At 38.7% G+C, this 25,583-nt stretch overlaps 1 protein-coding gene across 3 annotated transcripts in view; it reads left to right on the top strand.

Moving 5' to 3' along the window:
• RALGPS2 (Ral GEF with PH domain and SH3 binding motif 2) overlaps positions 1-25,371 on the top strand; it is a 114,625-nt gene extending 89,254 nt beyond the window's left edge. For 2 of the 3 annotated variants that reach the window (XM_063165395.1, XM_063165396.1), the window contains exons 14-20: positions 4,365-4,419; positions 7,705-7,782; positions 9,333-9,438; positions 10,189-10,281; positions 16,116-16,221; positions 17,402-17,493; positions 19,275-25,371. In XM_063165395.1, the coding sequence (XP_063021465.1) occupies positions 4,365-4,419; positions 7,705-7,782; positions 9,333-9,438; positions 10,189-10,281; positions 16,116-16,221; positions 17,402-17,493; positions 19,275-19,304 (560 nt within the window). In that variant the 3' untranslated portion in view covers positions 19,305-25,371. The remainder of the gene's footprint in view (positions 1-4,364; positions 4,420-7,704; positions 7,783-9,332; positions 9,439-10,188; positions 10,282-16,115; positions 16,222-17,401; positions 17,494-19,274) is intronic. The other variant, XM_063165397.1, reaches the window with a different exon arrangement.
• Positions 25,372-25,583: the final 212 nt, after the last annotated feature.

The following is a 25,583-nucleotide window of genomic DNA, read 5'->3' as shown; positions in this document are numbered from 1 at the left end:
AGCTGCTTAAACTGAACTTAAATAGTTAAATGGTCATGAACTGCATATGAGGATTTGCAGTGTGGTTGTGAGCTCACCAAGCAGAGCAGAGCTGTCAGGGCATGGAGCCCATCTCTGAGGTGTTGTCTGGGCTGGGCTGTGCTGCAGCCATGGGTGTTCAGGCCTCTTGACCAGTTCTGTGGTAGAATTTTCAGTTTTCATGGTAGAATTTCAGCTCTGCTGGGTCCATCCCTAGCTCTGGAAACGCGGTGTAACCGGAGCCAGGAGAGTGTCGATGACAGATTTGGGAAGGGGAAAGAATTTTTAGTCTGAAGACTTTTTAAACTCTTTGGGGTTGGTTTGTTTATATTAACACCTGTTTAACTTTGGGGACTAACTTCTGGATAAAGAAAGCCTGTGTTAAGTGTTCAATATCCCCAGACTTGGGGCAGCGAGTGGGTGCCGTGACCAGGGGAGTGGATATGGGATAGCACAGGCATTCCCTATCCCATAACTGGGAACCTCATGCTGTTTGTGTGCCTGGAGCACAGACATCTCACAGACATCCATCTGCCTGTGCACATCTGCAGATGTGAGCAGAAAATTCACATCTGAACAGAGCTGCAGTGCTGGGGCTCTGCAGACAATCCTGAGCCTTCTCAGATAATCACCAGCACAGTTAGCAAAAAAGCCATCTTGCCAAATGCTGTTATTCCTAAGACAGCCTTCATAAAGACTTTCTTTTATTTCAATCCTGAACCATAAATTTATTAGCAATGAAGAAAACTAGGAAGATAGTGTTTTGTGTTAAGTGGTTTCTCACATAAAGCCAAAATTTGTTTAGAACTGTAACTAACATAAAGGGCTTATACTACCTAGGATTTGTTATTAAGTTTAACCTGAAGAACTTGCTTGAGGTTGTTGGAAAAACTCAAGTATTGAGTACATACTTGGGAAGAATTTAAGAAGGTGATATATTTTTAGAGTACTGAATGAATGAAATATTTCCAGTTGAGGTGACACTCAAATAGTGCACTTAATGTTTAAACAGAGCTTGGCTAGACATCTAACTTTTATTAAGTTAAAAACAGTCCCTTTTACCTCTGTTTTGTTATGGAAGGAGGGATATCAGGTATTTTGTTTTGCTTTTCAGGAGAGGGGTGTTTTTCAGTATCAGAACTTGTCTTGCAAAGTATCTTCTAGAGGGTTTTAGAATCTAAAAAATCCTGTTTGAGATGTTTTTATATGGATGTTAGAGGAATAGTCAAACACTAAAATTAAACCTTTTCCAGGTTTTTGTTATAATTTTTACAACCCCTGCAGGCATCAATGTCAATGTTAAATCAATTACTATGATGTTTTGTCCAATTTTTTTACAAATTGATGTTCCTTTTACGTGTAATTGTTAATTTCTGTATATATTTAACTTTTTAAGTGACACTTCTGGTTTAAAAAGCCCCCAAATTCCTGTAGGTTTTCTCATACTGTACTGATACTGTACCAAGGAACTTTGTAATTTTGTGATAGGTGACATTTTAGCTCTTGATCTAGATTGCTTTGCATTTTTACAAAGCAGCTCTAGCTTTTAAATCTTTCTGTAGTGTACTTAGCACAGCAGTTGAATATAACTTGATTAGCAAAGCTGATACAGTTGCCATCAAAATGTCATTTCAGGTAGAATTTTAATGTATCAGCTTGCTTTAAATGCAAACAATAACTTCATAATGCTGTCTTGTTAGGGGATTTTAATTGTGTGGATCTGTCACAGGGGCCTAAATTAAGTAGAGCTCTAGTCATGTGCTTCTTGCTAATACAAAGCTAAATCTAAGCAGTAGCAAGAAAATAAATAAGATTCTAAGTTTCCCTAATGCTTTCAGTGCTGGCTGAATGACTTGACAGAAATTGCTGCACCATTTTGCAGAACAGATTGCTCCAAGTAACTACAAAAAAAACTTCAATTATATGCAAGGGAAGCTATTTTCATGTTGGGGTTGAACTCTACCATCCTAATTGTCATTCCAGCTGCTAAAAGGATTTCAGCACCTTAAGGTCTTACTGTGGGAGATTGCACCACAAACATCCTTCCTCAAAGACAGTCAGCTGGGAGGCCTTACCCAAAATGCCTGCCTAAATTTTTCTCTGAATTATTACATCTGATTCTGTCTCCTCATCCCCAAACTATGCCACTTATAAATTAGAAGAGACTTCATGTTTTGCCTTGCAGAGAATGCAGCTGTGGTTTCCTTAGGATGGAAGAAATCACTGAGCTTTTCACTGTGATGTGGATTGTAGAATTTGCTGAAGGTATTGAGCGGTAGTTGTTTCTTCCAGGAAATGGTAAGGACTTTACAAGGACTCCTGCTGTAAGACCAAGCTCCACCTGGACAGGTTACTCCACTGGTTACTCCTCTTTTTTTCTGGGATAGTTCATGATTCACCTGGTAGTCTTTCTGTAGACAAGTACCTGGGATAATGTGGAGCTCAACCCACACATTGTCTTTTCCATGTTGCAGCTCAGGTGTAAATTGTGCTGAGCAAAACTTCTGATTATTGTTATGGCCACTCCTTTGCTCACCTGCCCTGTGGCACCTGAATGTTTGCTGATAAATTCAGTCTGAGAGGGTCACCCGAAGTGCCAGCACTTAGTCAGCTCAGAGGAAGTGTAACTCAAGCAGGAGTAACTGTGCTACCCTTCTGTGCCCAGAGCTTCCTGCTGCTGTCAGCCTCCCTGCAGCTGAATGCTTGAGGGTCACTGATCTGCAAATGGACGCACTAAAAACTTAAAGGCACTTCTAGAAAGTAATGCAGGTTACCTGCTGAATGTTCTACCTCCCTGCTGAATGTTTTACCTCTCTGCTTGCAGCCCACTGCAACATCATTTCTGTATTTCATAGCTCCTTCCACTACACAAATGGCTCTTCCTGTAGAGTTAGTGTGAACCAGGTTAGGACTTGCCTTTAGGAAAAATTCAGAATAAGCTGAGAGCAAATGATCTAGTATCCCATAGAGATGGTGTTAATATGTGGACGTTGAGCTAATGTTTGCAGAAGAGGCATCTCAGTTGAATTGGCTGGCAGATAAAGGCTTGTATTTTCTCTTTAAATTTTGCACAGAGGGAACTTCAGCCCATGCTGAGATTTTCATGGCTCTGGGCTGGAATTACCCCTGCTGTGTGTAAATCTTTATTGTCTCCATCTTTACTCTGTGTTTACTCAGTGGATATCCAGACCTACTTTGTACACATGATTTTTTAGGGCACTGCTTTTCCCTGCTGATTTTCTGTGTAAACTTAGAGGGAACTGGTTCCCATTTTCAGCCTCTGTTTCTCTGAGGGAACTTTTGAGTAAGGAACATTGATTCAGATTTTTTTGTTTGTTTTCTTATTTGTTTCAAAATAATTGTATTATTTTATTGCTTCCCTTTTTATATGGGTGTTCAGGCAGCAGACCAGACAAGGTGGCAAGTTAGTGTGCCAAAAGGTGGCTTCAAGCATTGACTGACATTGAATTGCATGGATATTTAGGCTTTGGGATTATCTGGAGCCAGGAATGTTGGTTTGAAGTGTTGAACAAGGCTAATAGCTCCTGTGGGCAGCTAGGGTGGTCTGAAAGGTGCAGAGCAGCAAGGCACAGATTGGAATTGTGTATAAAAGCTGCTGATTCCTGTTAACAGCATCCCTATTGATAATTATTTACTGATTTTTAACATTATAGATAGCACCCACCTTGTCTCTATGTTTAAATGCTTATTTTCAGACTGATGGGATTTAGTGGAATTGTAAAGTTACTGCCTTATTTATGGGACTGCCATGAGTGGATGCATCAGACATTTGGGGTTTGAGATTTTCCTCTATTTTCAGTGTTTAAAATAAAATGTTTCTGGATTAGTTTACAAAGCACAGAAGGAAATAATGCTGTTGTGATCTGGTAGAGTAAGTGGGAGATAGCTTTAAAAATTGTTTAAGGCTTCTCAAATTATATACTGGAGATTTAACAATGAATTTACACCTCTGTGTCATGACTGTGTGTGACTTGATAAGAAACTGTTTAAATAAGTGACCTGTTTTTCTAAATGCAGACAAATCTGTGTTTAGGGTGTTCTTTATATTCTGAAAATAAGGTTCCTATTTATTAGTGCTACTTTTCTTCAACTTATCAATGTGGAAGTAGACCCTGTCCCTTCAATCTCCATCTCAGTGTATGTGGAATTCCTGAAGCAAATCACAAAGTGTTTTCCTTGTAGCGTTTTACTGAAGTATTTTTTGCATTTGATCTTAAATATTCTGATATTCAGAATCTCAAATATTCTGATTTGTTTAGATACAATTGACAGACATGGTTTGTAGATGAAGAAATAATGTATCATCTGTTGTTATATTTCTCTAGGTAGCAGTGATGGTTCTGAACTCAGTGAAGAGACTTCCTGGCCAGCATTTGAAAGGTAAGAAAAATTGTGGTTTTGTGTTTTTCTATTCACATTGTTACTTAGAGACTCTCACTCAGTCCTCAAAATGATGCTTTTTTCACTGAACTAGAGATCTTCTGCCTGTTAGAACACTAAACTAGAGATCTTCTGCCTGTTAGAACACTAAAAAGCTGTAGTAAGTTCACTGGATCTGTTAAAGCAGCATAGAAACACCTTCTGCTCACTAATGGTTATTAGGGCTTTTATCTAATGGGATTATTAGGACTTTTCTCTAATCAGGTGCTTACTCGGTGCACACATCCTTGAAGGAGCTCAGCCAGAGAGCCATTAGACCCCAAAGGTTTTATATATGTGGATATCACATGTGCTGTTTGTGTTTGTGATTTTCATTTTCATTTTCCCTGAGACACTCATCTGTTCATAGTCCCTTTGCTCTCTTTTCATTGACATTGTCACCTCTTTTTCCTTCACTGTTACACAACAATGCCCCTTGCTCATGTCTGACTTTGTGGTCCAGAATTAACAAGTTGTTCCTTTTCTATCACCTGTGAGTGCTCAGGTGGCATTGACCACTTCAGCCCATTCTCATGTTGTATTTGAGAGTGTGGAAAAAGACAAACAGCTGTAGTTTAACTTAGAAAAAGGTGCAATATTCACCTTCCCACAGCTGAGTAAGATGCACAGTACAGTGCATTGCTTGCTTCTATAACACAGTTTCAGGTAATCCATCAGCTTCAGAGTTACCATGGATGACTTTTCTACCATGCTTTTACATTTTTCATAGGAATTTTTGTCAAAAAACATTGTCTTTTTAGTTGGGAGCTGTTGCCACAAACATTCTGTTGAACTCATTGAAGCAGTTAAAAGTTCTGTCTTAATTTTGGACGAAGTCTTTGAAAATCTCTCTGTGCCAAAGGTGAACTTCTGGATGCCTCATGCCTTAAATATGAGTACATACATGAGGAAAGGCCCTAAAGAATTTCATCAGGTAACATTCCACATGAGCAGAGAACACAAATGGGGTCAGAAAGGCAATCTCTTCACTTGCAGGCTGCATCACAGAGCACATACAACATTCAAAAGGTTTCTTTCTTTCCCTTCCTTGCTGCCTTATGGAATTGTGTATTGGTATCAAGTTGTTTCTCAAAGATAAAAAGTCATTAAGTTAGAAAAAATGGTGAGTTGAGTGTTATTACCCAGAGCAGCATAAGAAGCTTTGAAATTTAGGTTTAAACTTATGATAACACTCTTCAGAATTGTTGTGTGGACTTCTGAGACAAAGCAGGGACTTTTCATTCCTGTGCTAATGAGAGCTGGCAGCCCCAGGCTCCCCCAGTTAAAATGTTTGCTCCATGTCAAACAGAAGATTCCTCCTCCAAATTCCACTTGTCTTCTGTACTTCCCTCTCTCCTGAGAGAGCTTTTGGGAGCCCTGTTGGAGATTTCTTGTGTTTCAGGGTGAGTTCTCATGCCTGTTGCCAGGGAGAGGGATAGGATTCCTTACAGACATTCCCAACACCATGTGTGAAATTCCTAGAGATCTGCAGCAACCTTGAGTCTGTTCCTTGCTTTATAAGGTGATGAGGCATGTTTTAAAATATCATAGGTAACACACTGACATGGAAGTGTCAAAATTTAAGCTAACTAGAGAATATCTCTCTCTGGTTTTGGTCTGTACAGTGAAGCACAGTGATTTCCATTCTTTATAGAAATATTTAAGTGAGGGAGAGACATTAGTTGCCTGGAGTTATCAACTCTGGCAAAACTGGGATACATCCAGTGTTAATGAATGTTTTCCATGCAGTGAAAGTAGGAATTCAGTATTTCTCTGTGTTTTAGGAACATCTTTGGGTAGGAAGGCTTAAATCTGCATCGTAGCCCTTAAGAGGATGAAAACAATTCCTCCACACACAGATTCCCCAAGTAACAGAAGGAAATGTAAAATGTATTCTTGTTTTTCCTGGCCTTTCTGCTTGTAGCTGAGGAATGCAGAAGGGGTGAAAACTAAAGCCACTGATTGTTTTTAAATGCAACAGAATCTTAGTTTGAAACTTGAGAAAGAGTTTTTAGCATTGGAGTGTCCCTTAAGGCCAATCAAAATTACTGGAAAGACTAAAATTTCAAGTCCTTAGAGTTATATCCTGTTAAGGGCAGTGTATTAAGTGACACTTCAGTCTCACTGGTTGTCATCCTGAGTGTCTCTGAATAGATTTCCCTGAAATAGCAGGATTCCAAGAGTGGTAGCCTCCTTGTTATGCAATAAAAAACAAGCTTAAAGGTAAGAAGAAAACATACTTAATTTGCATGCCATATGTATACAAAAATAAGCAGCTCATTTTACTTTATTTTTCTTTATTGTTTTATTTGCCTGTATCTTGAGTGTGCTCTGAAAACAAATTCATAAGTTCAAAGATATCTGCTGTGTTGAGAAACTAAATGGCAAATTGTGGAACAGGTTAGTAGATGGTGATTCATTAATATCTTTTTGATATTGATAATAAGGCTTGTACTTAGCTACCTGCTCCCAAAGAATTGCTGATCTTCAGTCTTTCAACAGAATACAAGCAGCTAGAAAAATGGATAGAAAAAGGATGTGAGGACAAAGTGCCTCAACAATGCTTGTGTTGACTTAAATGGAATTCAGTCAATTAAAAGGACCTGATTCAGAAAAATAAAGTTCAGTGAAGCAAAGCAGTGTTCTAAAGGCAGGTCTGGGGCACAGTGACTGAATAGGGATAACAGGATGGATCAGGTAAATGAATTTAAAATGTGGAGCTTACAGGTCAAGTGTACACCATAGATGGACTGGAAAATTGAAATATTGCTGAGCTGATTTCCATGTTACTGAGCACAACAGGATTTTAAACAATGTCAGGTGTATTTTGACAGAGCTTGTGGTTTCTTGCAGCCCAACAGCTTCTGTGTTTTCGTTCATAGAAGTGAAACTGTTTTTGTAGTAACAATACAGTCAGATTTCAATGTAAGTTTTAGCAGTATGGTTCCTTTACATTTATTTGGTCTAAACTAAATGCAGACTTTGCTCTAAAAATGTGTTAATCTTCAGTGCCAGTAAAACACTTCAGTATTGTGAGTTCTGACAAAGAGAACATCTGATGAAGTGAAAAACCATATTATTTACTTCTGCATGCCTTTTTTAAATAAAATTATTTGCTTTTTCTTACGTGGAAGAAGTGGCTTTGTGATATGCACACGAGGGAAGTTGTGTGCAGTTGTAGCAGTGGTGCTGTTTGTGTGAATGACAGTATTTGTAACACATCCAATTTATAATGGAATCCAACAGGAACAGGTTGTACCATTCTCTCGGCCCGGGGACAAGAGTGTCACGAAATGGCCATCGAGGCCACATGAAGGCCAGCAGGTACAATCCCACTGCACACAGAGGTGTCAAACCTTCCCTCTGCTGTTGGTGATTTGGTTTGGTTTAATAATTAAGTGGGTGTTTTCTGATGTTCCCTTTCTAACTTGTGTGTCAAAATAAAGGTAGAGACCTTTTTCTTCAGACTTGAAACTTTTCCCTTCAATGACTTACTCTATATCAGCCTAAGGACTGTTCATTCCAGTCTGCAAATCCAAATCTGAACCATTGGATCTTTCTATCAAGGCTAAAGATGTTTTGCCAGGGTAGCTTTTGAACTGCCTGCCACTGTGGAGCAGTGCTGGTAGTTCTCATGGGGAAACAAAGCTGCTCCTGGTGCTAATGGATGGCATTCCAGATGTTTTCTTTGCTGGCAGTTCTGTTTTGAATTTCTTTGCTCCTCTTCCCTGAAATCAGAGAGATGCCTAAAATGAGTAACACATTCAAATTCCCCCCAATTTATGTACACATAATATTTGCAAGCTGACAGAGTAACATAACTGATTGTTCTGATTCCTTATGGATACTGATTCTGTCTCCAGCTGTCTCACTGTAGTTGGGAAAGAAATTGCCATTAACTGTGAAACCTCTGTCATGTTAAGAAGCAAGCACTGTCTCACTGAATTAAACCCATGTTCACATCTGTCAGTGTCCAAAATTGTCTCCATATCATCATCCTCAGTAGGTGCTGCAGTGAAAGTGTTTGTCACATTTCCAGTTTACTTTGGACATAGGATGGATGAAACAACAAATCCTGGCTTCCTTAACCATGATTTTTGGGTGCTGTTCAATCTCTTGGCTTTTCTAAAAACCTGCTGGGTTCAGCACTTTATTTACATGCTCTGATTGACATTCACTGAAATTATTCCTGGTGTAACTTTTCTCTGATGGGAAATGTTTTTGAAGCCAGTCAGCTTTGTAATTTTAATCAAGCTCAGTTTTCTTTCCTCAGTGCTGTACCTGGCCTTTGTTTCAGCCCATTGCTCTCCAGTCCTTTGTAGGGCAGATGATCAGTAGAGCACCAGTTGCATTAAAACACCTTAAAGCTGTGGTTTGGGTTTCTACTCTTTATTCCTGCTCCCTCCCACTCTCCTTGCTTTCAGATATTTTAAGGATTGTGCATGTTTGAGCTGTGCTTTGTTTTTGATGTGCTAATGGTTCTGGTGTTTCTAACCAAAAAATAGTCAAATCTTTCCTGCCAGGGCTGAAGGAGAGGTTTAACATGTACAGCAACTTTACCAATGTACTTCAAATGTTTACTTTATAAAATTAATTTTTCTTGTCTTTCAGTCGTGTTTTGAGTTTTAATTTTTTTAATTAAGGATTACCTGCTTGGCTAATTAATTTTTCTGATCACTTTTGCTTGCGAGTGTTAATTCCACAACAGCAATTCCTTGTAACAGCCAAAGTCTTTTTCCACAATGAAGTCAAATAAATAGAAAGTTGACGTTTTCAAATTACAGTGAAAGTATTTGCATTAGTTTTTGGTAATGGTTGGAAAATTACTTTAGGAAAAATATTTTTTCACACAACTCTTCACATGCTCCTTTCAGCTCCCTAGAATCTGAAGATTTGGCTGTTCATTTGTATCCAGGAGCAGTTACTATTCAAGGTGTTCTCAGGAGGAAGACTTTGTTGAAAGAAGGCAAAAAACCTACAGTAAGATTTTTTTTTAATAAATTAATTTTCTCACCTTCTTCCTTTGCCCAGTTATAAACACAGTAAAATGACCATTGGGCAACTAGTTCAAGTGTCTGAGATCTCCTCTGCCTTGCTGATTAGGATTTAGGGTCATTGCCAGAGTTTCAGTCCTTCTGTTTGGTGCATTTATTCACTTTGTAAGACTATACATATAAATCAGAAGTAGAAGAGAAGAGGATGCTGCATAAAATTTTCTACAGTTACTGATGACTTTAAAATGGAGAGAATCATGTTTTGTCTTCCTTAACAGTAGGTAAATCCCAGCAATTATTCAATAGATGATCACCCTTAGCATTTACATTGCAAATACATGATGATAAATTATAAATCAAAATATTCAACATATTCAGGACAATGGGGGATACCTTATGGCAGCACCTAAGATGGAAAAGGAAAGGGGCAGATGAACTCTGACTCCACAAAGTGTTCTGTAGGGATTGCAGGAAGTATAGAGCAAGATGCAGAGCATTTTTGTCAGATTAGAGAGGAAAGGCACATGATCTTTCTGCTTTCTGGAGTATTCATGCATTCATAGGCCTGCATGAGTAACAAACAGCAGCTTTGGAAACATGGCTGATGCTTGGCTGGACAGTCAGTGCTCTCATGTTCTTGCAGGATGATGCCTCCTCTTTCAAAGCTCAGTGTTATGAAGCATTTCACTTATCCATGGCACTTCTAGGTTTGTTTGTTTGTTTGTTTTCTCTGCAGGTAGCATCTTGGACAAAATACTGGGTAGCACTGTGTGGAGCCCAACTCTTCTACTACGCTGCAAAATCCCTGAAGGCTACAGAGAGAAAACATGTATGTAAAGCAGGCATGTTCCTGTATCACCTGCCAAAACTGAAATGTGATTTCCTGATGTAAACACTGAGAGTAGTTCATGCCTTGCCTGATTTCTAGTCAGCACTATCCTGTCTCCCAGTCAGTCAGTCACCTCATATGGATACACCCCAGGGAAATATCATTTACATTTGTATGCTACACCAAGAACATCTGCTTTGCATCTGCCATGTGTCTCTGACTTTGCTGGTCTTTCAGGACAGGAACTGTGTCACTGGTCTGTCCATTTTCAAAGCTCTGTCTTTGGATGATTTCAGTCTTGGAGAAGTTTGTCACGGTTTGAAATCCAAACAAGCACTGATGAGGGAAAATTGAGCAGTCACAAGATAGAACAATTAAACACGTACTGATTTCCTCTGTGTGGTAAAATTAGACCATTTGGGTTTTCTGTATAATCCTGTAAGCCATTAACTGCAGTGGAGTACCAAACACTTCATCTGCTCAGCAGAGAGCTGCAGTGTCAGATGATGCTGGGGTTCCTTTTATTTGCTGCAACTTGATCTGAAAGAAGCTAAAAATGCTTTGTTTGTGTGGGGAAGGAGCAAGAGGATTTTCTGTATGGATGTTAAGATGTGCATTGTTCCTATTTGATGTCCCTAGTTAATTGTAATGATTCTTTTAAGAAACTGGGTCAAATTTGAGATACTTGAATCTGACTTCATTCACTGCTCAGAATCATGACTTGGTTGCCTTGGTGGATGTTTCAGGTTAATTTATGCCATCCCTCACTGTAGAACACTTGCTTTGCATAGAGCTTATGGGATTTTGCAGAATGAGTTCTACTTTTGGGATCCTTGTAAAGGGAGTTGTGGTACAAAATGCTGTTTTCTTATTCTAACATTTTTATGTGCAGAAGGTAGAGATTTGAAGCTTAACATTTCTTGTTTGCAGGCTCCTGCATATTTGAAGTTGCTGTGTGGAAAGTTTGTGTATAAAGTTCCCTTAATCTAAGAGATTATTTCCCTCTTTTTATTGGAAGTTCATTAGGAAACAGTATTCTAATGCTCATTACTTTCAGAACTATTTATGTGGTTTCTTGGCCATCCACCCCTACTAGCTTTTGCTTAGGTAAGATTGAAACTGATCCTACTTAATTTGAACCTTCAGGCTGAAGGTTCATTAGCCAACCTCCTTCTGTCTTCTGGGTGTCTTGGGAGAAGTGTATGTGTTTGGATGCATTTGTTTCTGGCTTCAGTGAAAACTTTAGGGAAGGATTCCACCTCATTAAAAGGAAAGAGCAGACTTGTAAGCTCTTATGAGTAGAAATGCAAAGTATTAAAAAAAAGAAGGAACCAGAAGAGAACTTTTGTTGGCATTATGTCACTCACAGCTAGTTGCCTATTTTTTCTGGAAACACTGAGAAATGGAAAAGAAATTTTTGTGGTAATGTCAGACTTTGTGTTCCTGTTACTGCTGTGATTCCTTTGGGCTTTGTGCCAAAATTGCATTTTGTTTTCTTTTAGGAATAGAATGTGTATTTGTAAGTCTCTCTGGTTCACTGTTCTTTACAAAATTATGGAGGATTTTACAAGACTTGTATCTATTTATTCAGAACCTTTTTCACTCTTCTGTGTTAGCATTTGGAAACAATCTAAATAGCATGCAGGTTTAGAGAATTTGAAAAAATTAGTTAGCAAGGAATTATATTGATTGGAAATTAAGTATATAAATTTTGCATTGTTTACCTGTTTCCTTCAGAATAACAATTTCAATAATTTAAATAGTCTTACCCTTTCTTTAGCAAAAGTAAATGAAAGAAAAAGGGAAACAGTCTGGTACCTGATCCTTCTGAGTCCCTGTTCCTGTAAAAGCCTTTACTTTGCCTGGAAATACAGTCACATACATTTACAGTGCTCTTTCAGAGATTGTTTTCTAAACCTCTTGAATTGACTTCTGATATTCTCTGAGTCTCTGATATGTTGTGGTACCTACAACATCTAAACTGCTGGTGAAGAGAGGCTTAAGAAGCCAAAATCTGTCTCACTTGCTTGTGTGCTCATGTTTCTTTGTTCAAGAGGGAAAAAAGTGGTTTGTTGTTCCAGCAAACCACTGAGAAAGTTTGCAAACAGAGGTGAGGAGGTGTTGGGGGTCCAGGATTTCCCATCTGGAGCCTACCAGCCTCATGGTTTGCAGATAATGAGAGGAGTTTGAGCAAGGCAATTCCCAGGAAGAGGAAGAGGAGTGATAGTCGAAAGCAATGACTGCTGAAGAACATTAATTCCTTTTTAATAGCTGGCTCTATGAAGTTGGCCTGAACTGTCCAGCACAGCCTGTACACAGCTCATGTCTTGCTTTCAGCTTTTTAGGGCAGCAGACAGGCTCTGTTCTGTTTGTGGATGCCAAGCCTGTTGTGGAGCTCAGCCTCGGATTGGTTTCCCAGGTGCAGTTGAGGTTTATCTATTGTAATAACTGTTTACTACAGTTTGGGTTTTCTTTTATTTGAACAAATAATTTGCAGTGAGTAGTCACAGCAAACCTCTGCTTCAGAGGTTGTTATTATCACAGAGCATGACCTTTATTTTGAAATTAGAGTGGGATACCTGGTAACTGCTGTTGAGACAGAGGGATTGGTTGCTGGATTCCACTCCATTAAACAGGCTAATAATAGGTGGTCAGTAACTTGTACAGCTGCTCTTGCCTGTGTTCATGGCATAGGTTTCCATCTATTTCACTGCAGATTTATTGTAAAGAGCCTCAGCTTTGGTTCTGGAGTCTGTGGAAGTGACTTGTCAAGGATCATGCTTCAGTTCACGTTTGGTTGCATTTTCAGGAAAAGTTAATCAGGAGAGAATGAACTGCAGATGGTCAATCATCCCTAGATAGCAAGAGCATGAGTAAATGCTCCAGATACTGTCCAGTGATATTCCCAAGAGGTTCACTCTGCACAATGAAGAGATCCAAGGCTAGATTTAGGCTTTGGGGTTTTTTACTTACAGATAAAAAGGATGATGCCATCTACTTTGGAGCTGGTTTCTTTGTCGAAAATTAATACATTGGAGATTTACCTCAGCAAAATATTCCAAGCATCTTCTGGAGCCATTTAAACATCTGTCTTTTCTGCTTCCTTTCTCAAGCCCTCTGTGACATGGAAAGGAACCCTGGCAACAAAAGGCTCAGTCTGCTATTTAAAGTTTCCTGGCTGCAGCTCTAAGGGTAAACGTGTCTTGATTACAGGCATGCTTTTGACCATTCTGCTGCTGCAATTGCTCCAGGCAGCTTGGAATGCATCGACACTCAAAGCTCTTCCAAGCTTATAATAGCCAGCTCTTTGGAAAATTACCTCATAAAAATCCCAGAGTAATTTCAGCAAAAGGGGCAAGAAATCCCCTCCCTTTTAGACACAGACAAGGCAGCTCTTCTCCTGCCTGTGGTCAAAGGCCAAGGAGTGCATCCAGTATTGTGTGCTGCATCTCCTAAGAGTAACAGCATAAAATCAGCTTTGAGTTTAAATAATGAACAGGTTTCAGTTATTACTACAGTAATGGAGAATTGTCTGTAAATAAGCATGTGAACTCAAGAGCCCAGAAATTTAGTTCAGCACAATCTGAGAGGAATGTGTGGACAATGGTTTTATCTTGTATGCTGAAATGGAGCTCACAGAGAAGCCTCTGTGAAAAACTGCAGCACTTGTGCCCATTTAGAAAAGGGCAACAGTAAGAATAGCCACTTGAACTTAGACGTCAAATAAGCACTTTGAAAAATACACCTGTAAAAGAACTGTTTATAGTGATTGGACTGAGAGCCTTGCCAGTTTCTGTGACAACATAGCATGCATGAGAGATCTTTCTGTGTTTGTAGGTGCTTGAAAAGCAACAGAGACTTTTTATGCTTCATGCTTCAGCACAAACCCTCATTAGTTCTAAGCCTTCCATTGCATGCTATAATCAAAATTAGATGGATTTATTTTTAGGGTAGAAAACTTGGTATTTGTGGCTCAGGCATTTCACCGAAATACCCTGATGAAAAATGGTGTCATTCTGGGAAGGATGTTCAGCCACCAAAAAAATTATTTGAATATTATAAATCTGTAGAATCTCAACAGGAGATGTAGAGGAGGAGATTTGTAGGTGCCAAAATGTTAGAGTGAAAAGTCTGCTCACATATTAATTCAGAGTTTTTGATTCAAAGATTTACTTGTAAATGCCTTTGAGCTCGGAACAACAACAATAACAGCAAAAATCAATTATGTGAAGCCTAGTACCAGAGCTGTGCAGTTTTCCATGTGTATAATAAGAGTCATTCCAGTGGCCTGTATTACAAAAAGCAAATAGGAACCAGGAACATTAAATTACAATGAAGCTTTCATTCCCTTCATGTTAACAAAGCAGACTTGCTGTTAGCAAGGCTCTGTGCATCAGCAGAGAATGAGCTGCCCTGGGGACTGTGTAAACATGGAATACAAATCCAGCTGAGCACAGGGATGGAAGGCTGACATGTGTTTCTAGAGATGATGGATTGATGCTGGCAGGAAACACTTTCCTTGTGTGGAGCTTTTCATTTTATGGAGAAGCACTATGATTAACTGATGGTTTGGGGTGAAAAGAAAAGGGAAGGAGCTCTGGCACTTTGGATTGCATGGCAGTGTCACATACTGGATACCTGTTGGGACATACAACTAAGATAGGAAACCTAATGTGCTGTTTCTGTGAAACTCTGGAAATAAGTGTTGTTCAAAAGGTACATTTTGATCTATAATCCATTAAAACTGCTTTGTGTCTCAAATTTCCACCTCTGTGAAAAAGACCTATTAATGCTTTAGGACTACTTGGAAGTTTGCATTTTGTAGGTCCCTTTTTAGTTTTGTGTCATCATACTTTTTGAGGCAGTGTTGTCAGTGAGTCCGTAACAAATCTTTTATATACACTTCCTTTTTTTTAAAGAATTATGAGCTGTATCCTTAACTTTATTATCTTTCCTTGTCTTTATTACTTCTTTCAGATAAAATGCCATAATTTTTACTTCAGACTGACACTACTTACTGCCTCCTCAAAGAAATTTCAGTTGCTGTTTGAAAACGAGTTACAGCCCTCACTGTATTTGAAATCTTATCTGATAGAGCTTTATCATTTACCTGCTCCTCTTCTGAGGCTTTACCACATCTGTCCACCTCTCTGAGATACTTTAGTGTGTGTATACAAAGAGCCTGGACTCTTAAACTATTTTGAACTTGGTTTAAATACTTTTTCTTTCAATTTCTGTTCTAACATTTGTTCATTCCAAGTTCTAATGGATTTTAAACTAGTGTTTAAAATGCAGCCAGTTATGCAGGTCCCAGACAGATAATCTTACCTAGACAATGGTTTCACAGGGTTAGGTGGGATATTAGGGAGAAATTCCTCCCTGTGAGGTGGTAAAGCCCTTTGCACAGGATACCCAGAGCAGCTGTGGCTGCCCCATCCCTGGAAGTGTCCAAGGCCAGGTTGGACAGGGCTTGGAGCACCCTGGTCTGGAGAAAGGTGTCCCTGATCCCTTGATGCTTTAGAACTATACTGTACATTGAAATGTGAACTAATGTGGTGAGGAATGCTGCTGTAATCATGCAGTGCACATTAGATGTCTAACAAGCTTTTGCAGATTGTGATATTCCTTTTAATTTGTTTTGAATATATTGTTTTAAGTTCTGTTTGCACTAATTTCATAAAACCTTTGTTAATTTTCCTAATCTTGTGAAGTGCTCTGCTTTGTTTGAAGTTACCCAGTCTTTAACAGTGCGAGGAAATGCCTTGCTGGGTGCTTGTTCTGGCAGATCTGGCCTCTTGTTTTAATTCCATTTTCATCCCTGTTTGTGTTTCCAGTTCAAATCCACACCAAGTAAGAGTGTCTCAGTGGTGGGCTGGATGGTGATGATGGCAGATGACCCTGAGCATCCAGATCTCTTCTTATTGACTGATTCTGAGAAGGGTAAGCAGTGCACAGAATAAACATTTTCTTTTTTTCTTTGCTGAGGTCATTTGTCAGCCACTAAACCATCAGGTGAAAGGTGACATCCTTCCAGTTTCAGCTGCTGTCCAACATGTCATCTTCTCCTTTAGAATGCATGGGAACAACAGCCCATGGAGAATCCTGAGTCCTCACTGAGTTGAAAGAACTCTCCAAACTCCTACCAACCCCAGATGTGATTTTAATTGGAAGTATTCATCTATATTCTTTTAAAATATATTTGGAACACTTAGAGGCATTTTCACATGTGTGAAATCTAAGTAACAATTAAAAAAAAAAAAGATTCAGCTAACACTAGCTGCTTGAGAGTCCCTTCTCTCCAAGTGAAAACCAAAACCCAAACCATCTGTTCAAATGTGAGGCTGTTACCCTCAGAGATCTTGACTGTTATGTGGAGAATCCTGTGGATCTCCATTACTCCAACACAGTGGCTGCTTTCAGCTGAAAGTCTGAAGAAAATGTTACTTTTCCACAGCACTTCAAATTGTGCAGAAAGAACATTATTAGAAGTTATGATAAAGGAGCTTAAAATTATTTATTGCTTTGTCTGCTTCAGGTCTTAGTACATTTTATTTCCAAACATCTCTCCTAGCACTGCTGATATGAGGTATAAATTGTGAATGCTTGTCAGCTTAAACTCTGCAACAGCAATCTGAAATGTTTTTGTAACACTTGACCTTCCTGAACCCAAACAAGCACTGTGTAACTCCAGCCTGGTCTGAAATGTATCAATACCTTTAAGACTGATTTTCTGATATTTTCAAATGTAGCTTTCCAGGGTGCATTTCAGTGATACCTTGCACTTGGTTAAAAAAATCATGATATTATAAAGCAGTTACAGTAATGGCAGTGAACAAAACCACTTCTGTTTTAAGGGATATTTTGTTCTTTCCTAGTTGAGAGAGGCATTAGTTGAAATCTAGAATGTTGGAAAGGAAGAGAGGAAAGCTGAAACTTCTCTTCAATTGGTCGAACAATTGCACCTATTCCAGACAAAGTGTAAAGTTATATGGACCATCTATTAATAAATCTTCTCATAATATTTCAATTTAGAGGTACTTGTATATGGGTAGGATTTAAGTGTTTAAAAAAGAGCACTGTTGATGTTTCTTCATCAGTTCTTTTTTTTTCTCTTTCTTAGGAAATTCGTATAAATTTCAAGCTGGAAACAGAATGAATGCAATGCTCTGGTTTAAACACCTGAGTGCTGCCTGCCAAAGCAACAGACAACAGGTGAGAGCAAGGCAGTGAAATTAAATGAAATGAGCTTTTAAGAGCTCAGAAGTGATGGATCTTCGAGGTGACCAAGCTGTCACTGAGGGCTCTGTGTTCCCTGAGCAGCCTGTCCACCCCTTTCATGTGCTGATGGATTTCCCTTGGCTTTTCTGTTTGGCCCTTTGCAAACAAGTCCTCACAGCTTCTGGAGTAATGAGGAAAGATTTGGGGCTACCTTGAGACTTATTTAAAGCAATTGGGGAAATGCAAGGAATGCTCTAAAATATCTGAGTGCAGTATTTTTGTCTTGCCCATTTGAGAAAGGTTATTGCACAATTATATAAAAAGCTGTGAACTTCAGCATTCAATATCAATTCCAGATAAGTCTCCTGTAATGCCTTTTTTCAGGTCATGGGCATGCACATTTTCTGCTGTGTTTATATTTTGTATTCCTAAAATGTACAGAAATTAATTTAGCCCTTGGTACATTTTCCAGTCTTTGAAAGCAAAAGTAGCATTTTCTATTAATCAAAAAGGAAGATAAGACTCCAACCCCTATTAAATGCAGTTGTTGTATAAATTCTTACTGACCTTTTTCATCAGCAAAATCCTTTTTAAGTTACTTTATCTCCCTGAACTCTTCCTTCTCTTTGCACATTTGTTTATGGAGTTGCCAGAGCAGAAATCCTACTGAATTTCAAGGGGAAACAAAAAGGCTTTTCCTGATCCTTCTGTGCTTTCTTGTTCAATTCTGCCTCTGAGAGAGATCTTAAGAAGTAAGGAGGGTTGCAGAAGCTCCTGTGGAGGTATTTGAGACAGTGCAAAGGAGAGAAATTGTGTTCCTGGCTGGAGAAAGTGGGGAAGGTAGCAAATAGTGGCAAAGAGTTTGCAAGTAAGTGGTGAAAAAATGTCCTCTAAAGACAGCTCTGGTTCTGTAAGGGTTGGCAATACTGTTAACAGTGTAACTGCCTTAGAAAAATTGGATGTTCAGATGTGTTTTCAATGGAATATAAACACCTAGTCTGTTTAATAGTAATAGCTGAATAACAGTAAGAACTATTTTAATAGATACTATTTGTGATTTTAATGGTGCAGCTTTAGCCCAGTTGACCGTTCTTGCTTCTGCAGGTAAATGGTAAATGCAGAGCAAGAAATGCTTGATTCATATCTGACCAAACTGACTATTTATTGACAGTTGTCAGGAATGTGGTGGCTCTTCAATAACCTGACTAAATGAGAGATGTTTGTGTCAGACAGATTCCTGGTGGAGGGCAAATGAAGATATAAAATAATATATTACAAACATTAGCTTTAATCTCTTCATGAGTGATAGCTGCAACAGGCATTCAGGTTTGGTATGGAAAAAACCAAAGAATTGTTTATGCCTTTTTTTTTTATTAGTTTTAAAAAGACCAAGGGGCCTACATCAATCACTGATCTGTGTGCCAAGAATTTTCTAGCTGGGGCTCAGGTGAGAGGGTTCTCCTTGTCTAGCAGAGCTGAGATTTATCATGTTAAGGTTGTTTTGATGACAAATCTTAAATGTCATCAAAATTAAGAAGTTCTACAACCATATAAGAAAATTGTAACCCTCACAGGAGTTTAATATTTTTATTATACCTGGGGTTTCTGCACCTCTAAGTATATTTTTCCTGCTGGATGATAGTTGCATTCCTTCTCCCTTTTTTTGAAGACAGAATGATGTGCATTTCAACAAGGTGTCTAGTCTGTGAAAGAGTTGAATGCAAGTAACTACTACCTGCAGTAAATTCTTCTATCATTTATATTTTTGTTTTCAGGTTCCTGCCAACTTGATGACCTTTGAATAACAGGCAAATTCAAAACAATAAAAAAGGACAATGTGAACCATCTCATAATTGAGAACAAGGTCCTAATGAAAAATGTGCCAGCTGTATTCTGTGCCAGAACAGAACCTGTCAACTCGATCTCTGAACTCTGGAGCCCTGAACAAAACCACTAAAGGTTGGGGAGTGGAGTCCCCCAAATTAAAAATGGAGTTGCAACATGAATTGCCATGGACCATGCTTCATTATGTTCTGAGAACTGACCTGTGGAAACCACTGCCTTAAAGAGTGAAAGGAAAAACAACATGAAACACCAAATAGTGTGTGTGAAACTTCTGGCGGTGCTGTGCTTGAGTTAAATAGATTGTAGCTAGTTTTGAGTTTCTTTTAACTTTATACTAATTTTGAAAATAACTCACCTTTTTAGGCATTCTTAAGAAAACAGGTAAACTGGTATTTAAGAGTTCAAATCAAAAGCTGTGTATGAACCAGGTAAAAGGTACTACGTGTTCTGGAGATGTTGTTTAGGCCTTCCCAGGAGTCCTGGAGGGGAGCTTGTCCCAGCCACATGGCCTGGAGCAGTGTTATTTCTCTCAGACCTGTAAGAAAGGCAACACAACTGCAAGTTCAGAGCAGCACTGAGCTTGCAAACCTTGGTCCTGTATGGGAGCCAGACTCCAACAGGGGCACAGAGCTGAGCCAAAAATCAGTTTGGTACGTTTAGCCCTAATTCCTGGTGAAAAACACATGTTTGGGGCAGTCAGGGGGGGTGTGTGTATGAGACAAAACTGAAAGCACTGTTGGGTCAGAACCGAGTGTATTTATCCCATGTGTTTCTATGCCTGTGACTCCTTCACAGAAAAGCTGAATGACAAAACACCAACACCTGGGTACAGCTCACTGAGATGTTTGACTTTGGGTATCTGCTAATTATCAGTTAGGGACCACTGTTAGTGTGTGGTGTTTCATAATATCACTTCAGATGGACATTTTAAAAAGATAGAGGCACAATTTCAAGCTTTCATGTTCTCATTTGGCAATAATTGATTTTAGTATCTGTCTCGGTCAAAGTAGTTGACGTTGTGTGGTGTTGATAACATGGCCTAAAGCAGACCTTACATACAGGAGCTCTTTTGATCTTCAGGCACTTAACTAATTTATTAGAAGGTAGGATAACCTAAGGAGAGAAAAAGTGTGGGGCCATCAGAATTCCATCCTTGACAGGAATCATTCTTGGTCACTGAAATTACTCACAGAGAAAAACATAATGGTTGTAAAAAGGGAGCTGTGCTTTATGTGTGTGTTTGATGCTTAAGACTTTGATTCTTGCTTTATTGGGGTTTCCTTGACGTCACCTAGTTTCCTGGATGATTGGTCTTTCTTTAATCTTCAAAAATATGATATTTGTAAAGCAAGGAAACATTGTCCAAAATATGACTCTGATATTGGAGCTTTGAAGTCTGTGAAAAAGTAGTAACTGTTCCATTGACATTGTGGTTTAGTGACCGTAAATATGCTTGCAGATTCCACCATGAATTCTCCTTTTTAAACAGAAACAAGCTACCTACCAGTCTGTTTCAGAGTTCTCTGACTATCTAATAAAGGTTTCTACTAGTAGTTGTTATTTTGAAAATGTATAGTTTGTTTATTGCATCTGAGTAGAAGCCTGTAAATTCACATTTGAGGGGTTTTTTTTCCAGAGTCAAATTAATCGTGTAATGGAAATGATTAATTTTTGATTTCTGGCAGGCAAAAGGAAAGGTAATCCAGTCTCACAGTAAACAAAACAAAGCACACAAACCCCAACCACTTGTAATGTAAAGAGTAATAGGGTGGTTTATGTTTCCAAGAATTGTTCTGAATTGGCTCTTGGTAGAAAGAAAAACAGTAGAAGGATGCTTCTGTTGGAATTACACCACAAGGACTATGAGAATTTGGCTCCCCTTGCAGTTCTTTTGTTGCTGTTTTTTATGTGGGGAATGAAGTCTGTTCTGAAGTCATGAATTTTGGGAAGGGGTTTCTTGTGCTGAATCCCTCTGCAATTCACACATCTCCCAGATTTACCCACTTTGGGTGTAAAGTAAAGACAACATCCTGACAGCCAGCAGTGTTACTTTAGTAGACTTTGCACAACTTGAGTTTGGGTTTTTTCCGTTTTCAAACTTACCTAATGTGTATTTCTTCTCAATGACTGTTTGGATTTTTTAGGTTTTTTTAGGTTTTAGACTGTAGGTTTTTTTAACAATTTGTGTCCTTTTTTTTATGCATTGTGGATAATAACCTGTGGATTTTGAATTTTTAAATAAGCTATTCTAGGTTCATTGCAGCATAACTGTGTCTGTTCTTTTGTTAGTGAAAGGAAAGATGCAACTGGGAGCCACAGCCTGACAGCCCTCAGCTTTGCTAAGGACAGAGCCAGGTCAGGATGTGTCATTTATCACTGGATTTTTGCATTTTTCCAGCTGTTTTCAGTTAAGTTTTTATGGTAGGAGGATGGTGGGGAAAAGAATTCACAAATTATCCTTTAATGAATTGCTGTTACCAGCTTTCATTGTCCTTGGGCCTCCTACTCTTCCTTGTTCTCTGCCCTCAGATCTGCTGGTTTTTTGTGGGAGAGATTGAATATTATGGGAGGAGTTTCTTGAAATGTGTAGCCAGAATAACTGGAGTGAGTAATGACAACACAGGAAGTATTTTTGGCACTTGTCACAGTGAGTAGTTCAGAACTTTCCCTTTGTTTATGGCCACGTAGTCCTGCACAAACACTGACATTTCTAGAGCTTGAGCTAAATGGTGCTCACAAAGAGGTGCTGGGTTTGCTCCCTCAGGGAGAGCTGCCTCAGCTAAGCTGTGGAAAGACTCAGACAAGTTAAATGACACACTGTAAAGAATGTACTAATGCTCTTTCTTTAAAAAAAAAGGAGTTAAAAAAGTTAAATAACTGAAAGTATTGCTGAGAAAACAAGGAGAGCAGCGAGCTCATGGTGTTCAGGTAAGGCTGTCACCCAGACTGCTTCAGACAGTTGGCAGTTTCTCTTTGATTTTCTTTTTTAATGTCTTGCTCTAATCGTTTGTCTTGTTAATAAGTGCTAAATCTCTTCAGCTACTATTTGTCACTTTGTCCCTTAATGTTTTGATTTTGAAGCTAAAGATGCCCCTTGCAATTCCTAGTTTTGGCTGTATTTGAGCAAAAATTATTTAGAGTAGCTCTTCTAGCATGAGTCCAAATATGAATATTAATTATCTGCTGACTGATAACCAACCTTTTAGCTAAACTAAAAATTTTGGGAAAGATTAAACAACAGGGAATGTCTGGTTTATGAAATTGGTGCATTGCATTAAAATATATTACAGTGCACTGCTTAGTGTTAACTTTTATCTAATTAATCTTGCTACTTTTGGCTAGGATTTTCAAACCTGATTTCTATTCCAGTGCCCTATAAAGCAAATAATTTTTATAACTTTTATTTTTAAAACATTCTGGTAGTTTGAATAAACATAGCTCAGCTCAGACACTTTTTCATTTTTAGATGTCTGTTTTATGTCAGAGGAATATTACTCAAGCTGTTGTGATTCAGTAAGTATTTAGGTGCACATTATAGGCATTAAAACTACAAATACTAAATGAGTCACCTAAATACTTAATGAATGAGCTTTAGCACCCTGCTTTAAAATCATGTTTAGAGAAGCATGCACATTGGAAAACATATTGGAAACAAAAGGAAGCATAAAAAAATCACAGCAGGGTTTTATTAGTTATCTACTCCTCACTAGGAATAAATTAATCAAATTTGATGCTTCTTGCAACATCAGCCTCCTGTATTTGCATTCAGTATTTTCAACACTTCTCCTCCATTGGTATCAGACCTAACACATGGTGACAGCAAATCTCTCTCTCCCAGCAGAAGCAGTTGCAGGGTTTTGTGCTGCTGAGGCACATGAGAAGCAGAGGTCTCTTTTGACAAAAGGCAAGTTGATCTTATGGTTTTAATTAACTGTAACAAATATTGTCCAAGTGAAGGTAAAAAACATGGGATGCTTTTTCTTCTGGCTCTGTCAGTGGCCTTTTTATTCATTACTTATCCTTTTAAATTGTTTGGTATTCTAACTCACCAACACTAGTAGTTCCAACCTTATTCATGGCCAACTTTTAGTGCTGCCTGCTGTATAAAAACCCCGAGGCTGGTACTAAATCCCATCAGTGAATTGTTCATCCTACAAGGAGACAGCTGTGAAAGTTTTGTTATTATTCTTTAATATTAGCCTTTTCCTTTAATTTTTCTCTAAAAGCAGCTTGCTCATAAGGTGGTTTGGCTTGGGAAATTTGCCATCAAAAGATCTGTGTGAGTGGACATGGAATTCTTTGCTAGGGGTTATCCCTTCCTTTACAAACCATCATTCTGATTTGTAGTGCATGAGGAGGGTGAGTGCTTGCATTGGAGCAGGACTTCTGTCAGTGCCTTATTATGAACTTGAAGACCAATTCCTTTATTTCAGTGGTGAGTCCCACCATGGCAGACTTGCAGGCTGTGTCCTCAGTGTTCCAAGGGGTGGCATTCCTAGCAGCCACTGCATTTCTGCAGCAGTCACTTGTTTTGGTCAGTGTAAAATAGCTGTGGCTTGAGTTGCTTTAGTATTGTTTCTGTATTTGAATAGCCTCTTTTTAGGAAAAAATGCAGAGGTTTCTGGTAGCTTGGGCTTGTTCAGCTTTTATCAGAAGTAGCTCAGACCTCTTAAAAATTAACTTATTTTTATTTTGTTATGTCTCTTGAGTAGATTTAGTGAGGAGGGGAAATGAAGAGCATAGTCCAAGTCATGGTCTAGACCACATGAGCTCAGGAGCTCACATTGTTAGAAAGGAGCTTGCTTTTGTCTGTCCCACTTTGATACAAACACTGAGGAGCATTCTTAGGAGACAATTTATCTTGCAGGCTTTTTGTTATAAATAAACACCACAGGAGAAAACTGTTTGGGGAAAGAGGAGGCTTAGCTAAATCTTAATATCCCAAAAGCTCAGTTTTGTATGTTGTATTTCTGGTGCCAACACTGTGTAGGGAGCACTGTCCTTCACTGAAACAACTGCTGGAGACTGTTTTAGCAGCAAAGACTTCAGAAGCTTTGGAAGGGGAAATGAAAGAAGGAATGTGTTGTTCTTAAGCAAGTAAATATTTGTTTTCCTGGAATATATCCTTATAAAAACACAGCAGTTTTACTATAGTCTTTTTATAAATTCAGATGTTGGAAGGCTAATTTGAAAATTAATCTTCCTCTTTCTAAGAATACTCAAAGAGAGCAGAAAAGTCAGAAGAGAAAATACAAATTACTTGGTGTAGCTCTGGCTGTTGCAGAGCTGAGCTGACAAGTTTTCTCCAAGTAACTGAGTTGCTAAGGAAAAGAAGGTGTATAAAATGTAGTGAAAGGCAAATTCCTGCAGATCATGGCACAGTTCTGGCTGGTAGCCTGGTCTTGCTCTTGAGTGACTAAAACCACCATAAATACTCTGTTTCCTTTGTGTGTTAGATTATTATTATTTCTCTTTATTTGGGTGGGTTCTGGCCTTCATGTGTGTTTGCTGAAGTAATTTCTTACCATTCCAAAGCTGTTCACAGCTGAAACTGCAAAGCAGACAAGCAGTATAAATCAATTCAATGTTGATTGAAATTCAGTTCAATGTTCTGGGGTGCCTGGTTTACTGGCACTTCTGGCTCCTTGTGTGCAGGAGTGTATCCATTCAAAAACTACTGTACTGGAGTGGGAGAAGCACCAGGAAACATGGAAGTGTTTTATAATAATCCTGTAAGGACCAGCCATCCCTGGAAGGGGGATCAAGGTGTCATGCAGTAAATACAAGCCATTTTTAATGTTCCCTGCTGGTGTGAGGCATTCCAGGGATGGAGGGATTGCACTATGATCTCTCTGAGTGATGTGCAGTTTGGCTGTCCTCAAGCCTCTTCCTTCACCTTTTTTAATACTTTGTTCTGTGTGTGTGTGTGTGTGTGTGAAAGTTGTGTGTTTGCATAAGCTAGTTTAATTGAATTTAAGAACAGGTTTCAAAAATCTTTCCTACTGAAATAAATGATTTAAAAGATGGCCTGTGTCTGAAGTTTTAATTTCTCGTTTAAAAAACTGCATCCAAACTCCAGCTAGGTGTTATCTGACTGTCTTTTGGAATGGTGCTGAGATCAGCTGAAATTTTGGTGGCATTTTTCAATGAACCTTTGAAGTGAAGCATGTAAAGATACCATTGTCTACTGGTGCAAAGGAGATCTAGAGACTAGCAGGGAAGTACAGTTCATTGAAGAG

Source organism: Melospiza melodia, chromosome 11 (assembly GCF_035770615.1).
Source record: "Melospiza melodia melodia isolate bMelMel2 chromosome 11, bMelMel2.pri, whole genome shotgun sequence".
Classification (NCBI taxonomy): domain Eukaryota; kingdom Metazoa; phylum Chordata; class Aves; order Passeriformes; family Passerellidae; genus Melospiza; species Melospiza melodia.
Note: the sequence above shows the minus strand (reverse complement) of the source record. Positions and strands in the feature narration are given on the sequence as shown.